This window comes from Halictus rubicundus, chromosome 7, assembly GCF_050948215.1.
Source record: "Halictus rubicundus isolate RS-2024b chromosome 7, iyHalRubi1_principal, whole genome shotgun sequence".
NCBI classification, from domain to species: Eukaryota; Metazoa; Arthropoda; class Insecta; order Hymenoptera; family Halictidae; genus Halictus; species Halictus rubicundus.
The window spans coordinates 5,797,952-5,814,461 of NC_135155.1; the positions used below are offsets into that span (position 1 = coordinate 5,797,952).

The 16,510-nt window shown below is 40.4% G+C and overlaps 1 protein-coding gene across 8 annotated transcripts; it reads right to left on the bottom strand.

Moving 5' to 3' along the window:
• Positions 1-4: 4 nt before the first annotated feature.
• Positions 5-16,220, bottom strand: LOC143355581 (uncharacterized). Of its 8 annotated transcripts, none has more exons than XM_076790519.1 (12): positions 16,140-16,220; positions 15,945-16,044; positions 15,013-15,180; positions 14,549-14,938; positions 14,119-14,471; positions 13,262-14,021; positions 13,064-13,172; positions 11,945-12,073; positions 3,265-11,815; positions 1,796-1,959; positions 1,324-1,378; positions 5-865 (listed from the first exon to the last, which is right to left on the bottom strand). In XM_076790519.1, the coding sequence occupies exons 3-12, from the start codon at positions 15,172-15,174 to the stop codon at positions 841-843; spliced, it is 10,698 nt and encodes a 3,565-aa protein (XP_076646634.1). In that variant the 5' UTR covers positions 15,175-15,180; positions 15,945-16,044; positions 16,140-16,220; the 3' UTR covers positions 5-840. The 8 variants fall into 8 exon arrangements, 7 of the variants coding, with proteins under 7 accessions (XP_076646634.1, XP_076646635.1, XP_076646636.1 ...); XM_076790520.1 differs by having other exon boundaries at positions 16,117-16,218; XM_076790521.1 differs by having other exon boundaries at positions 13,106-13,172; positions 15,945-16,219.
• Between the last annotated feature and the right edge of the window lie 290 nt (positions 16,221-16,510).

Here is a 16,510-nt window from a genome sequence, read left to right on the forward strand (position 1 = left end):
CCAATGAAGAAATATTACGTCTTATAATTTATTTATTCGCCGAAGTTCGCATTTTTCTGTACAAAATTTCGTGGAAATAGAAAGTTCCAATCATCATGGTCAAAGAACAACGGATAATCACGGCATGGACTTCGTTCATGGACAAAATGCTAGTGAACGAAACTGCTTATTTTGACAGGCCAGCGGTTTCTTTCGAGCAGATTCGTGTTTCTCCCGAGATAGTGAAAACTCTGAGGAAACGTTCGCGACAAAAAGTCGACGAGTTGCGCGGACAATTTACATGAACGCTTTCGTTCAACGCAACAATCGTGAGAACGTTAAAATAGTAATCATCGGAACAACACACTCCCCCCCCCCCCCCCTCCCGGATATCATACCGATACCCGGGAAACATCTTACAATATTTAACATTTTCGTAGCTAATAAAATAACTGAAATATACACTTTTCTCCAAGGCAATTCTTCGTTTACGGTGCACCTAGGAAAGGAGGGCTATACAACGATTATGGTACAATCAAGTGATCTCCTCGCACACTCTTCTGCCCCGAAGAGGAGAGACTTCTTCCGGTTTGGAAAGCCTAGAAAAGCGCAGGACTCTTTTGTCGGAGTCGTATACGGCCTCGAATGCTTCTTTCCGATCCCTGGTTCCGGCAAGGTCCGCCTTGCTTCTCACAAGCATGGTGACCTCGGGATAATAAACTTGGACGAACCGTTGCCACGCGGTGACCGCGTCTATCGTCTCCGGTCCAGTCTCATTACAGGAATTGTCTTGGCAGTTGGCACTTGGCAGGAATGTATCCAGAAGGCAAGGAGAGTGTCCACTTCGCCGTTGTCAGAGTCTCACATGTGCACCACTTTTGGCGTACTGTAACAAAATTACGTGTAAAGTAAAACTCTAACTGAAAACTGTAAGAAATAGACTTACAAGGAGACTGCATGGTTCCGGACTTCGCTTTTTGGACAAGATCATTGTAGATTTTGTAAGTATATTTACAAGAAGATGTAGTAGTGGTGCTGGTAAGGCCCCTGGCTACTACACTGGAGCTCTAGTGTTTTATTTCTTTTCTTTTGGCCTTTTTGTATACTACAAAGTCTATACGGTCTTGTCCAAAAAATGATTTCCAGAACCGTGCGGTCTCCTTGTTAAGCAAGAAACATATGTGTAAGTTTTATGGGCGATGGAGAGAAGCAATGTTGATTTTGTAATTTTTGAAATAAGTATTTCAACTTTTGGTTAAGTGGGTAGTTTATCTATCATCGACTAGTTAAACAAACGAACGTTTGGTATGAATAAAACATTATCGAAGCAGATGAAAAGCTTACCTTTTTCCCCATAACCAGTTCAGCAAAACGCTAGATTGACTCTGGACATCCCTAGCTGTGAACACATCCATTTTATTGAAATTTATTAAGATGATTCTTGCAGTAACAATTTCTTAAATCAAACCAAAGCTTTTAAAGCACGTTCATTGAATTAGTCTCTTTCAAAACTAACCGAACATTCTATTCCAAAATACTTCAACATATTTGTAACTTAAATGGGACAAGTATTTGTCCCATAATAGATTCTCTGATTATATCTTCATCAAATGTGATAATTAGGTACACAAAATACAGAGGTTAAAGCATTACCCCATTGTTAAGATAATTTGTACACTCAAAAAATTGCAACTGTACTGTCGCAAGTGTCAGATAATCAGCTACGCAAAAAGCAAAACTAGAACAGTATTTACAGAAAAATAAACAAACTTAAAAACATTGATCAAATGTCGTGTCGACGTTTGATGATACATACATAGTGTATAATTCGCATTGACGAGTCTGGCAGCTGCTTCTGGGGGCAAAGTACTTAGGACGTCTTTGTGCGCTAGCAAAGACATTTGCTGTGTGTGCCTCAATTCTCGTTCATCCCTCAATCGTACGTCTTTCGCGTGGCTCACCGTGTGTAACTGTGACAGCCTAGAGGGAAAACTAGCTTTTACAGTAAAACAAGGAGCGTACGTGCTACCGGTATGTTTATTAACACGTTTCTTTAACACCAGCTTATTCACTTTCACACTATCTTCCCATTTGGGAGAGTTATTCTGTGATGCGAAGTCCAATCAACAATACCAACGCTTAAGTGGGCTTTCAAAATGGATTTCGAGGTCGTGAGAGCTAGAGTAGCCCAACTGCTAAAACAACATTTCTCAGTATTAAGGAAAAAATGTATTCTGGTACTGCGATTTTTATTTACCATGTGCAAAGCAAAATGGTGAATTAGTAGAAACAGTAGATCCGCTTTTAATAAATGTTTATGAAAATTTTCAAAGAATCATGTCAATACACATTGAGTAACTATCAGAATTGATACGACGTCCACTTAAGGATTCATATTATAAGCGAATAACAAAGATTTCTATTTTTATAAATGATTAAGATGCGAACGTGTTAAATGGACTGTTCGGTGAAACAGTAATTTATTCAATACAATCAACTGAACCCAAGGGAAACATTTCATTCGCATAACAGAATTTCGAGTGAAATATGTATCAATACTTTGCGACTATAAAAATCTGGATGAACTTCGAACGTTCATTGATGCGAAACATTTACTTCTTGGTGGAGAAAATTCATTCGTGGCTTCGAGCGACATTTGTGAATGGTACGGGGTTTGGAGAAAGGGTGGATCAACTGGTCAAGCTTGTTTTGCAGTCTTCTACGTGCTAAACAAATTCGGGATTAAATAAGCTACGAATTTTCCCGATTGTATAGCGTGCACAAAAATTATCAGTCACACACTCCACAGCTAATAACTTTCGTACACCCTGTACAGCAAGGAAATCTACAAAATACTATTCTATCAAAAAAATTCGTTGTTTCGAAAACAATTACTAAAATATAGTCAATCAATACTTTACTTCGTAGAAGACGGGACAAATGAATCATTTTTATCGATATGTTTTAATTGAAGAAATACGGGATGTTTGCAAACATCTTCCAAAACTTTTAGCATGTTTATAACCGACATAAATCCACAAAATGTATTTCTGAAATTTTCTTTACAGGTTCAGATAAAAGAGTTGCAGAAAGCAAATTTCATTATGCTCTTCGTGATTCCGTCAAATTTCAAATTTCTCAAAAATTTGTTTCTTCTTCGTCTAGGACACTGACCTAGACGTCCCAAAAAGTCTCAAGAAGTTATTCGAATGAGTGTATGCGGATTTATAATCGCGGAGGATATTTCTGAAGACCCTGTACAAGAAAAACCTTGAGGATACGTACTTCAGGGCAAGAGTCTCCTTGTCTTCGCCAATCGGGGCGTCGATAGCCTCTTTTGCTATTTCGACTGGTCCCTCGGACTTCGAAGGTGAGGGATGTTCGATGAGCGGCTCGGAACTTCCGGAAATGGAGGGCTCCTTCGTCAGACTAACATCGGCGCTGCCACCTTTCCTAAGGTCCTCGTTCACCCTGATCGCGTTGGACAGCCGCAACTGCAGCGTGTCCCTTTCTTCGAGCAACTGCATCAACTCGTGCGTCAGTTCTTCGCACCTGACGTCCCGTTGATGAAGCATGTACAAAGCCAGATCCAATTCCTGCGAAGTGGACGTCCCGCTTTCTTCGCCGGAGGCCTGCGCGCTTCGAATTGCGGAAGCGTCCATGATAGGTACGTCTTTCTTCAGCACATTCTGAATCAACTCGTACTCCTTCACTTTGTCCTCCAGAAGCGTCTTCAACGAGATGATCTCCGTCTCCCGAGCTTCCAACGTGTTCTTCAGCTCCTTCAGCTGTTTTTCCTCCTCGTCGGAGAGGGCCAGCAGTTCCTCTATGCGGACATCCTTCTCGTGGAGCAGCACTTTCAAATTGTGCAGCTCCGTGTCCTTGGTGATGCTCAATTCTGCCAGCCTGCGCTCCTTCTCTGCCAAGTCGGTGCTCATTTGGATAAGTTCCTCCTCTTTACCGTTAAGCATGTCTTTCAATTTTCGCTCGACTAGGGAACAGTCCTCCAGCTCAATCTTCATGTTTTCAATATCTTTGTCCCGCAGCTGTAACTCGCCTAGGATGTTTCTGTTCTCGATAGACAGCCTCTGCTTGATCTCGTCGATCTCTGCTTCCTTCTCCCTCAGCTTCTGCTCCAGGTACTCCTGCGCCTGTAAACGGACCTGCTCCTTCTCCGCGTTCAACATCTGTATGGCGTTCCTGGTTTCGTCCGAGAACCTCTCAAACTCTTGCAGACGTGCCACTTCTTGCTGCAATCCAGCGATCGTCGATTTCAGATGCTGGATCTCCTGCTCCTTGGCGTAGAGCTCGGTGGTCAATCTCTGTACCATTTCGCGCAGCTCGAAGTCATCAGACTGCGGCTCCATGCTGGCTTGGAGGGACAGCTGCGAGTCTTTCTCGGCTATCACGTACTTGAGCTCGTTGATCTCTTGCTCCTTGGCGTGCAAGTCGTTTTGCAACTGAACGATCTCCTCCTGGTCTTCCACGGACCTGCGAACCTTCGTGGAAACAGTTGCCTCTTCTTTGGACACGAGTTCCTGACTCTGCGTCTCGACTTGTCGCATCAGACTGTCAATTTGCTTGTCCTTCTCCTCGGAATGCAACGCAGCCGCTTCCAACGAAGACGTCAGCTCGGCCTTCTCGCTGTAGAGGCCGTCTATTCTGTTCTGCATCTCTTGAATTATACTGGGATACGTGTTCTCGTTCAGGATGTATTTAAAATGCTCGATCTCGTCCTGTCTTCTGTCCAATTCAGCCTGCATAACGTTTATCGTCTGTTGCAGTTTATCGCTGTCGTCGCCCATCCGGAACACCGGCAAGCCGTCTATGATTTCGGAAGAGCTCTGACGAGGCTGCTCCTGCTGTGCGGCCGACAACCTGTTCAATTCCTTCTGCATCTCGTCCACCATCCGATTGCTCCTCTCCGACAGAGTCACCTGCTCGCTCAAGTTTTCTCTGGCCTCGTTCAAAGCGACTTGAACAGCTTGCAATTCTGTGCTCAAACGATGTATCTGCTCAGTCTTCTCCAACAGTTCGTGTCGCAAAGCGTCAGCCTTTTGTAACTCCGTGCGAAGCTCGTTAATTTCGGCTCTGCTACTTTCCAAATTTAGTTTACACTCGGCGGATTCCCGAGTATAGTATCCCAAAGCGGTTTCTTTTTCCGCCAGAGTAACTTTCGCAGCTTCGAGCTCCTGCTCTAAGCTCTGAATACGCGAAACATAGTCTTGCACCTGCCCGGACATCTCTTCAACCTCCTTAAGACGTTTCTGGAGACCTTCTATGGCCTCCACGTACCCTTTATTTTCCATTGAGAGCGCGCGAACGATTTCCTCGTTCTGGATTGCATGCAGCTCTTTTTCGAGCAACTGTTCCTTCAGCGAGGCTAGATTCGATTGAAGATGCTCCTCAGCCGACACTCTCTCCGCTAGATTGCGTCGTAATGAATCCAACTCCTGTTCCTTCTCCATCGAACAGGTGGTCGCAGATGCTTCCAATGCCTCCTCCAAACGCTTAATTTGTTGCGTCTTCTCGTCGAGCTCCTGAATTTGTTGCTGCATAGACTCCTGCAATTTCGCGTTCGTCTCCTCGTGGTCGATATACTGTTTCTGAAGTGCCTGCTTCAAGTCCGCGACCTCTTGTATCCTGACATTCAACAGCTCGGTCACTTCCGCCATCGACGCGCTCATGCTGGATAATTGCTTCTCTGAAAAGGCCGTTGCGTCGGACAACTTCTCTTTCAGGCTCGTGTTTTCTTGGACAGTTTCCTGCAAGTTCTTCTGCAGATCGTTCGCGTTCGATTCGGACGCCTCGAGCTGCATATGCAAGTCGGCGATGTTCATCTCCAGTTTGCTGATCTTCTCGAAAGTCTCCTCTTTGAGGAAGTCGGCGTTTTGCCTCATCGCCGTCACCTGGTCGTTGGCGTCCATCAAGCTCTGCTCGTACTGCTTCCTCAGCAACTCGTATTCCTCTCGCGATTTGCTCAGCATGCTCTGCAACTCCGAAATCCTTTTGTTCAGATCCTCCACTATCTGGATGGCGTCGTTCTCGTCCGCCGTTCTTTTCGACTCCAGAGCCGACAGTTTCATCTTTTGCTCCTCCAGGAAGTGTTGCAATTGTTCGTTCTCGGTGGCCAGTGCTTCCATCTCGTCCTTCAGATCGTCGACTTCGTCTTTGTATTTTTTACAGAGGACTTCCAGGTCTTCGCCGTCGACGGATCTCTTCCGACGGTCAACCGGTTTAGCTTCCCCTTCGGGAGCAACAGGACCCTCCTCCCGAGGAGCGTCGCCGTCTTCCACGCCAGCTGCACTCTTCTGCAAGCGTTTGTCCAGAAACTGAACTTTGTCCGACAACTCTTTGTTTCGAATCCGTAGCACCTCCATGTCCATGCATTGTCTTTCTTTCATCTCCATGTACCGCTCGTTCGCAGCGACTAGGATGTCCAAACGTTTCGTCAACGCGTCCTTCTCGACGAGCATGTTCTTTTGCTCCTCCTTGACCTCGTTCAACGCCTTCTCCAGTTTGCTGATCTGAGACTTCAGCTCCTCCTCGATCGCGGAGTCGAGCTCGTAAAAATCGCTCGTCGACTTCTGCATCTTCAACTGTTGCTGAAGGTTCTCCATCTGCACCTTGTACTCCTTCAGTTTCTTTATCATCTTGCCGCTTCTCAGCTGGATGTGCTTGTTCTCTTCCGTCAGCCTGTCCTTTTCCTTCTCCAAATCCTTTATTCGATCCTGAAGATCCTCCACCTGCGCACGCAACTGTATCTCCGCGCTAGGAACTAAACTTGCAGAGACCGGTTCGCCGACCAATTCAGCGTCTCCCTCGTTCCAGCCCCAGGCGTCCTCGTCGACGTTCAGTTTCTCGGAGGATCCAGCACCCCAGGTGTCCAAAGGAACGGCCATTTCCATAACACTTTCAGCGGCTGGTTTCAAGGAATCTGTCTCTGTGTGTGCCAAGACGGGCTCCTCCAGAGGTGTTGACTCTTTGGTAGAAGACTCCGTAATGGTGGGCGTTTTCTCCGCAGCTTTGTAGGCGTCTTCCAAACTACGAGTCAGATTCGCTACCATTTCTTTAGCTTCGTCCCTTTCGCGCACCGTTTGCTCGATTTCTATTTGCAATCTTCTCCTGACTTCTGCAGAGTCCCTCGTCTCCTCCAACGACCTGGTCAAATCGCTGACCTGCAACTGCAGCAGGTCTTTTTCCTTGGTGATATTCGAAATACGGACCTCCAGGTCCTGTACCAGTTCGGAGTCTGTCGAGTTTCTCAGTTCCGCTTCTAAATTGGCAATTTGCAGCTTGTACGACTCCAACAGAACGTTCTGCTGGTTACGTTCAGCAGTCAGCTTCTCTATCGCCTCTGTTGCAGCATTTAACGCTGACTCATCCGTCAGTTGTGAACTAAGATTCCGTAGGTCCGCGTTTAATGACTCGATGTGTCTGTCCTTCTCGTTCAGGAGACGTTCCGCCCTTTCCAAATTCGTCTGAGCTGCGAACAACTCTTTCTTCGAGGTCTCCAAGTCAACGACACATTGACTATAGTTCTGCGACATCTGAGACCTCTCCTCGATCATCTGCTTCTGCAACTCACTGACCTCTTGGGTGAGGTTCAAATATTCCGTCTCCTTGTCGCTCAACAGAGCTTGGAGCCTTTTCACTTCCGCGTCGCCCAGAAGATTGGAATCGGAAGCGGACGTCGTTCCAAAGATCTTGGAAGCATCGAACAACTGAGGCACGTTGTCTCTTTGAGGAGACGCTTCTCGTTTGCTTATCGATTTCTCAACGCACGATTCGCTCTGGTTTTTATAAGCCTCCAACTCGATTCTTAGATCTTCTACCGTTTTCTCAGTCGCATTTTGATCAGCCTTCAAGGACGTTATTTCCTGCACGTAGTTGCTCTTCGCATCCTCCAATAATCGTTCCGCTTGCATTCGTTGCTCCTGTTCGGAGGTCAACAAAGCAGTTTGAGAGTGCAGTTGCTGTTCTAGCTGAGCTGCGTGCTCCTGAATATGTTGCAAGTGTTGTTGCACGTTTAACAACTTCGATTCGCTGTCCTCGCATTTCTTCATCAACTCCGAGTTCAAGGAATCAACATTCTCTAGTTTCTCCGCACCTTGTTTGTTCGCTTCCAATGCTTGCTCAGCTGCAGCCAGTTTTTCCTCTAGAGTAGCGTTCGCAGATTGTAAGCCTTCGATCTTCTCTAATAAATCTTTATTTTCTTTTAGAGCTTCATCCAATTTTGCTTTGACTTCTTCGTGAGTCGATGTCAACGCATCGTACTGGAACATCAGTTCGTTATAAGGATCCTCCAGCGACCTGTTCCGCATAGCCGTTTGGTTCATCATATCGTTGAACCTGATAGACTCTCTCATGTGAACCAAAGTACCAATCGAGTTGGCCAACTCGTTGTCTAAATTGTCTATTTCTGCTTCTTGTTCCTGTAGCTTTACCTCCAATGCTTGCACCACAGTTTGACACTGTTCGCAATGATTACAATGTTGCGTATCAGGTATCTTTGACTCGTCCTCGACAACTTCCTCCTCTACGGTTTGAGTGGTAGCCGTAGTGGTGTTGATTTCCTTTTGCATCTGCTCCAATAACACTCTTCGATCCTCCGACTCTTTCTCCACAGTCTCCAACTTCTCATTGATCTGCGACTGTTTCGAGGACAGCAAAGCATTCTCGGCTATCAGATTCTTTATTATCGCAAGTTGTTCAACGTAGTCTGCCTCCATGACTTGCATTCGCACGCTGAGTTCCCTTGCCTTCTCCTTGACTTCGTCCAGCTCCAGTTGTTTGTGTTCGTTCTCTTCAGCAATCTGCTGTCTGTAAGCCTCATATTCCGAGATCACGTTTTGTTTCACCTCTTTTTCGGTTGCGAGCTCGGCCGTTAAAGTGTCCAATTCAGTCTTCACCCTTATAGTTTCTTCCTCCATTTCTGTCATCTGTTGCACGAGCAACGACATCTTTTCTTTTGAATTGGTCAAGTCGCTGGTGAGCTTGTCGATGTTCGCGAAAGCCTCTGCACTCTCGCTCCTCGCCTGCGTTAACGTTTCTTCTAAATCTGCTATCAGATTGTCCTTCTTAAGCATCAAGATCTCCACATCCTGAATCTGCTTGTTCTTCGCCTCTTTTTCGTCTTTCTCGGTCGTCCATTTTTCTTCGAGCTCCGTGACCCTAGCCTCGAGCTCCTGGCACACCGCTGACTTCTTCTTCAGGTTCGCCGCTATTTTCTTCATCCTCTCCAACTGCGTTTGTATCTTCTCCTCGGAGTTCTTCAATTTCTGCTCCAATTCGGCGACTTTAGCCTCTAAAGCAATTTTAACTTCTTCCGTTACATTTTGACCTACCAGCCTTTCTTTTTCTTGCAGTTCGCTGTGCAATGTTTCACACTCTTGCGTCTTAGACTGTAGATCTGTAATTAAGTTCTCTATTCTTTGGTTCTGTAGTTCCATGTCCTCCGTATGCTTCAGCTTCAGCTGTTCTGTCAGCTTGTATCCATACTTTAATTCCTCTTGTAAATTATCGACAAAACTAGCGTGCTGGAATGAACTGTTCTCCAACTCCTGAATACGTTTTTCATCTTCTTCTTTCTCGTTCTTGAGTTCTGCGACTTCAGCGTCCAAGTGTTCCTTTGTTGCCAATAAATTTGAAAATTCTTGTTGCTTTTCGCTCAATCGTTGTTCCATTTCAACATTCTGTTGAGACAAGTCCTTCACTTTCTCCAATAAATTACTATTTTCTTTTGTGATAGCATTAATCCTATATTGAGTCTCATCGAGAACCATATCCTTATTCTTTAATTGTTCTAATAATTCGTTGTACTCTTTCAAAGGTTTAGATTCCTCTACCTTCTCGTTTAAGTCAGTGACCTCTCTTCTCAAAGAAAAGAGTTCTTCTTCTTTACTTCTCAATCCATTATTAAGATTCGCGATTTCTTCGGAAGTTGACACTAATAAAGCATCTTTCTCTTGGGTCAATGCTTTCAAATTGTTCAGCTCATCCTGTAAACTGTCTATCGTAATCATTTTATTTTGCAATTCTGTGTATTTGGCATGCAACTCTTGATCTTTCTCTTGTATGATTTCTTTCAAGTTCACAATCTCATTCTCCTTTTCAGATATCGCTGCCTGAAGTGTCTGAATCTTCAATTCGTACGAGGTGATAGTGTCCTGCAGATGTTGCTTCAACAAATTATTTTCAGCATCTTTTGCTTGTTTCTCTTCGTGTAATACGCCATTCTCTTTTTGCAATGTATTAAATTCCTCTTCGATCGAGGCTTTCTCCATTGATAATCTGCGAAGTTTCTCTTGCATCTCCTTCAATTCAACCTCTAAACTTTCAATTCTCTGTCCGGTTGCATGATAATCGCGAATCGCTTCACCCTTCTCTTCTAATTCTTTTTCTTTACTTGCCAGTTTAACTTCCAACTCCCTTATTATACCAGTTTGTTCGACAAGCATCTTCTTTGTTTCTCCAATTTCCTGTTCTAACGAAGCAACTACAGATTTATCCAACGCTTGATCATCGGAAACATCTTTATTTAATTGTTCAAGAAGAGTTTCGACTCGTTCGTGTAGTAGTTGTTTCTCTTTATTTAATTTTTCTAGTTTTTCAATAAATTCTAACCCTTCACTGGCAGGTTCTTCGGGTAATATTTGATTAATTTTCTGGAACAATTCATTCTTCTCACCCATTACAGTTGCCAAGTCTCCCTTCAATTTCTCATTAAACGTTTCAAGTTCCGACATCCTACCAAGAATCTTTTCATTTTCCTTTAGCAATTCTTCCACTCTCAATGTCAAATGATTTGTTTCGGAATCCTGAGCGGTGGCCTCGCGTGATTTCTCTAAGCTGTTACGCAATTCCTTTATCTCTTTTTCCAAAAGAACTTTTTCTTCCAATAGCACATCAATTTGTGTTGTTAGATCAGTTTCCCTCTTCGATCTTTCAGAAAGATCTTCTGATCTAACAGTTGAGATCTCTGCAGTCAAAGTTTCGATTTGCTTTTGCAAATTAGTATTTTCTACTGTAATCTCTAATAATTGTGTTCTAAGATTAGATAATTCCACGGACTGATTATTATTTTCTTCCAATAAACTGTCGACTTTTGATTTCAAATCGTCATCGGATTTCGATTCCTTTCGATTAGTTTCTATGTATTCCAATTGCTCTTCCAGTTTCGTGAGTTTAATTACTAACTCGTTATTTTCTTGAGTAAGAAGATCAATTTTCGTCGTACTCTCATGCTCGTACGTCTTATGCTCTGGAATACGATCAAATGATTCTGTTGATCCCGTGTCGGAAGATCCTTTCTCTTCCATTCGACTCAATTTCATCGTCAAGTCGGTGTTCTCTTGAGTCAACTGGTCGATTTTCTTTAGGAGTTCATTCTTGTCTGTATCGTTTATAGTTTCAAACGATTCTGTAGATCCAGCATGCGAATTGCCTACCTCCTGAACTTTGTTTAATTTAAGAGTTAATTCGTTATTCTTCTGAATCAGATCCTCGACTTTCTTCAACAAATCACCCTTATCCATTTCCTGTATCGCTTCGAATGACTCGGTAGAGCCAGTGTCGTAAGCTCCTTTCTCTTCCATCTTCGATATTCTGTTACAGAGATCAGTATTTTCCTGTGTCAACACTTCTATTCGCCTAATCAATTCAGCCTGATTCTCCTCCGATGAAGACTTCAATTTAGTTTCATTTTGTAGTTTCTGCAACGCTTCCAGCTGTTCTTCGAAATCAACAACTTTCATTTCTGCGGTCACTCTAAGATTTTCGGACTCTGCATTTTCCGCTTCTAAAGATGAAACTTCCTGCTTCGCCATATGGAGTTCTGTAACATGCATTGCATATAAAACTCCGCGTAACCGATTTCTCGTATTTGATATTCTTAATTCATGATTTGATATGCAACATTAATTAATTAGGAAATTAATATAAAGAACAAGATATGATCAATTACCTTGCGTAAGATCCAATTTTTGATTCTCTAACGCGGCAATGGCCTCAATTTGCATTTCAATTTCTTTTGCCTGATCAGAAACTTTACTTTCGAGGTAAACAATCTGTTCTTGCCAATCCCCTGCCGAGGCTGTGCAAATTGTACAACATGCCAATGATGCATATAACTGACATTATAATATAGTAAATTTTAATGAATAGTAAGTGCAAAGCAAGCAAATTGAAAACAAAAAGAAAATCAGAAAATTTGTATAAACAATTTTACACACGTTAATTATTTCTAAAGGATTAGTTTTTGACAATTATGTAATAAGCACGATCGATAGCTTTAAAACCATACGTTTTGCAAACAACTAGACAATCACTGAAAGCAAGTAAGAATTGGTTTATTTGTTACTTCATTTGTTAATATTGCACGGCATTAATTACACTGTGTCCTAAATCAGATAATTTCACATAATACTGCAATATATGAATAATACAGTAAAGTAATATATGATGAATGGTATTAAAAAAAGAAAAAAATGATTTAATGCATTGTTCATGCAAGTTGACTATACTAATAATGATATAGTAACATGTATTATGTAAACTTATAACATAATGTTACATTCTAAAAAATAATTCTACTTCTACAAAATTAGAGTATAGCAAACTTTGACAAGTAAAGTAGGTACCATGTTATATTAAATTATTAAAGTATATCCCATGTAATATAATTGATTAGTACTCCGAACAGAGGTTTAAACAATTTAATATATATCTAACTAACTATATAAGAATGCTCCATCACCATAAAATAGCATATTTCTAACTGTTTCAAGATCAATATTCCTTTAATAGAATAAGCATCGCGAAAAAAAAGTATCAACAGTGTATTTCAAACGACTATTTCGTTTCAAATCAATTCTCAAACACTACAATAGAAGTGCTTTGTATATATTATCATGTATTATATATGTACATAGAAATTGGAACTTCTCCGCAGCAAGGATAATAGGGCTATGGATAACAAATTGCTTTGAGAATAATATAAACGGACAATGCATTGCACGTACAATTGGTAACAAAACTAGAACAATGGAAACAGCAATGACAGAATTTCTGTCCTGGTTCCTACCTTTAAGCTCGTCAAAGTCTACCAGATTCAGCTGAAGGTTACCTTTCTCCTCCTCTAGCAATGCCACTTGATTCGCCAATCTAACAAGTTCCGCATTTGTATCTGACACCTGCATCAAAATATTTCCAAATAGAAATAATTTCTTCCTAGTAATTAATGTTCTCAGGCAATACAAACGCTTAAAGGAAAACGCCTTACCATTTTGAAACCCTCTAGTTGCTTTTGCAAATTCTTTATTTTATTTTTATGTTGCGCTTTTATTTTGATCATACTTCTATTTAAGTCCTCCAATTCTTTGGTAAGTTTCGCCACCTTTTCGTCCTTATTAACTGTACTTTCATCTGGTAATCTGGCTGCAATATCACTCTTTTCTTCTTCGAGTTTATGTACCAAACTTTCAAGATCAGTAATTTTATTAGCATATTCTTCATTTTTCAGTGTCATATCAGCCAACAATTTTTGCAATTCCACCTTAGACTCTTCTTCAAGAAGTTTATTCGATTGTTTCAACTCCTCCACTAAATTTTCAAGTTCAACTATTCGATTGTCCTTTTCTATTACTGCACCGTTGCCGTGGGCGGATATATTCACAATTTTATCTTGCAAATCAGCAACACTTTTTTGCAGTTCATATTTCTCGTCTTGTAATTGTTTGTGACTATGTTCCAATTTTCCCAATTTATATTGCAAATCATCAACCGACGGGTCTCTTTCTATTCCAGCACCAGATTCGAACTTAAATATTCGTTGATTAGCTTCCGCTAATTTTATTTCGTAATCCTGCAGCTGCTGAAGAAGGTTATCATTTTTCGCTTTAAGCGAAGATTCGATAAGGACAAAATTTTCTTGCATTGATTTCATTGCTTCCTTGGTCTCTAGTAACGTATCCATTGTGGAACGAGAAAAATCGGCACTTGCCGATTCGGATAACTTTTGTTTGTTGAATTCTTGTTCATACCTAAATACAAACAATAAAGATTACTAAATTGTTATTTGCAAATGTTCCTTGATAAATTACAAAAATAAGATTTCTGAAGACAAATTTGTAAAATTACCGATTGAGTGATTCTTCTAATTCCGTTATTTTGTTATCCCTTTCTTGTAACTGCATTAGAAGATTTTCATTTTTATTTTTTAATGAAGACTCCATAAGTACAAAATGTTTTTGCATTGTTCGCATTTCATCTTTTGTGTCTTCGAGGGTGTCCAGTGTTGTTTTACCTTTCTTTGAAAGGTCTGCAGACATGAGTGTAACTGCCTTTGTTTTAGATTCAATAACGGAATCTTTTTCTTTCAAATTTTCTTGAAGGTCCACAACAGTTGCTTCAAGTTCTACAATTTTATTATTAAGCTCTGCAATTTTATTCTCTTTTTCTCGAATGCTTTCAATTTGTACTGGTGACATCACCTACAATCAATATTTTAAACATCACTGTAAACTACATGTTTATTAACAAAAATTTAACTAAATATTATATCACTAACCTCTGAAGTGATCATGACTGGTTTAATAGGTGTAACAGATAGCTGATCCTTCTGTGTGTTCACTAGCGCTAAATCTGAATGAGACACATCTTTCTCTTCCAGCTGTTGCCTAATAGCTTCTACCTTCTCTTCCACGGCGCGTTTAGTTTCAGTTCTTTCTTTGTTACGTTGTTCGAACACTTTCCTGTCCTCGGCTAATTTTTTTTGGAGTAAAGTAGACTTTGCTTTTGCAGTTTTTGCTTGACTAATATCGTCAATAGCTTTGTCAGAAGTGTCAGGCAATGTTGCATCAGAGGTGTGTGATGTATCTCTAGGTGGCATATTTCCTTCCTTGTTCCGACGTGACAATTTAGTTCTTGATTTAATTTTTGAAAGTCTCCTTGCATATTCCTGAATCAAATCGATGTTCGCAGAGAATATTTAAGAGGTTTGTATCAAATGTTTAAAAGAAAATGTTCAATTACCTGGACTTCTTCCTGCTTCTTCAAACTCGGCTTGCTTTTCATCATAATTTCTTCAAGGGAATCTGCAGGACTTTTCGGTTCACATGTTTCTTGCGCTTGCATCACAGAATCTGATGACCCTCCTTCTTTTTCTCCCGGTGGCTCTCCCGACGTATCCCACATTGTGAACTGTATAATTAATAATAATAGAAACCACTTCATTATAATTTATATTAAATAACATAGACAGTAAAACTTTTGCAAGGAAGAAATTATGAAGTCAATGGCAGTGAAAGTTCTTATAGAGTGATCAGACAGTGTGTCACCCACTGCTCTCATTTTCATAGACTAATTGGATGAAAGCTCGACTGAGGTAAACTAATTATATTACCTTTGTGTATACATACTAACTGTCATAATATACATAGGTTACCTTGTGGCAAATTTAATTCATATGACATAGCATGCAAGCAGGAACCTTAGTACTTTTCAAGAACACCATGTACGAAAGATTAAATAAACGAACGATTTTAAGGTTAACATAAAAAAATATGAAATTTGATTATCTATCTCATACAAAGATGAACTTACATAGTTTTATTTAGACGTTGTAATAATAATTTATGCGTTAATAAATTAAAAATGTTTAAACATAATTTAAATTGACAACATGACGAAGCTAACCTCAAAATATTTTTACTTCGTTAAGAGGTATGTAATATTGTATTTAATCATAAAATAAACTACCAGCATTCTAAAGAACATGTACAATTTAAAAAATAATTTTGAACACGTAGCAAAGTGACGTAATCGTATTGTAAAAAGAAAGTAATGATGTTAAAAATTCACAATTAGGAAGAAATGTATATTACATTAAATCCAACAAATTTCTATGATGGTATAATAGAAAATCACAATTTTACAGAAGAAATTTTCTTTCAAAGCCTATTTACCTTTATTTATATTCCAGGAATTGTCAAGATGGAAACACGTCACTATTCGTGCACATAATTTGCTAAAGAGCTTTCACCACTCACATTCTTCTAAAAGCCACTGCAAACACATACATGTTCTTTTTCAGTTTCAACTTTATAATAATTACAGTAATTTTACTAATTAATGTACATTAATATTGTGCAATTCGTTACTTTACACTTCCAAATGTAAAGTCTACATCACTCCTTTTACAGCCGGAAACAGTTGGACATTCTAAATGTGAGACATAATAGTTTCACAGCTCATCGCCAGAGGTCTACGGACACTCATCAATTTTCACAAGATCTTCGACAGAATGCAATTTAAATTTTGACTGTAAAATAAGTTTTTTGTATTTTACAGTAAATTTCATTACACGAAATATATTTATAATTAAAACTAAATTTGCATACATACATGTAACAATTATTTCCATTCTTCTTTCTCTTATAATAGCTATTCGCTTTATTACACGAAGAAATTGCTTGTATTAATTTTTCCTGAACAACTATAAATTTTGGTATGGTTCATATTATCTTATTTA

Coding starts and splice junctions, on each gene's coding strand:
- LOC143355581 (XM_076790517.1), bottom strand. CDS start 15,213: ATGAAGTGGTTTCTATTATTATTAATTATACAGTTCACAATGTGGGAT. Junction 11,816..11,944: donor AAAATTGGATCTTACGCAAG/GTAATTGATCAT, acceptor TGCATGTTACAG/AACTCCATATGGCGAAGCAG. Junction 1,960..3,264: donor AAGGAGACTCTTGCCCTGAA/GTACGTATCCTC, acceptor TTTTCCCTCTAG/GCTGTCACAGTTACACACGG.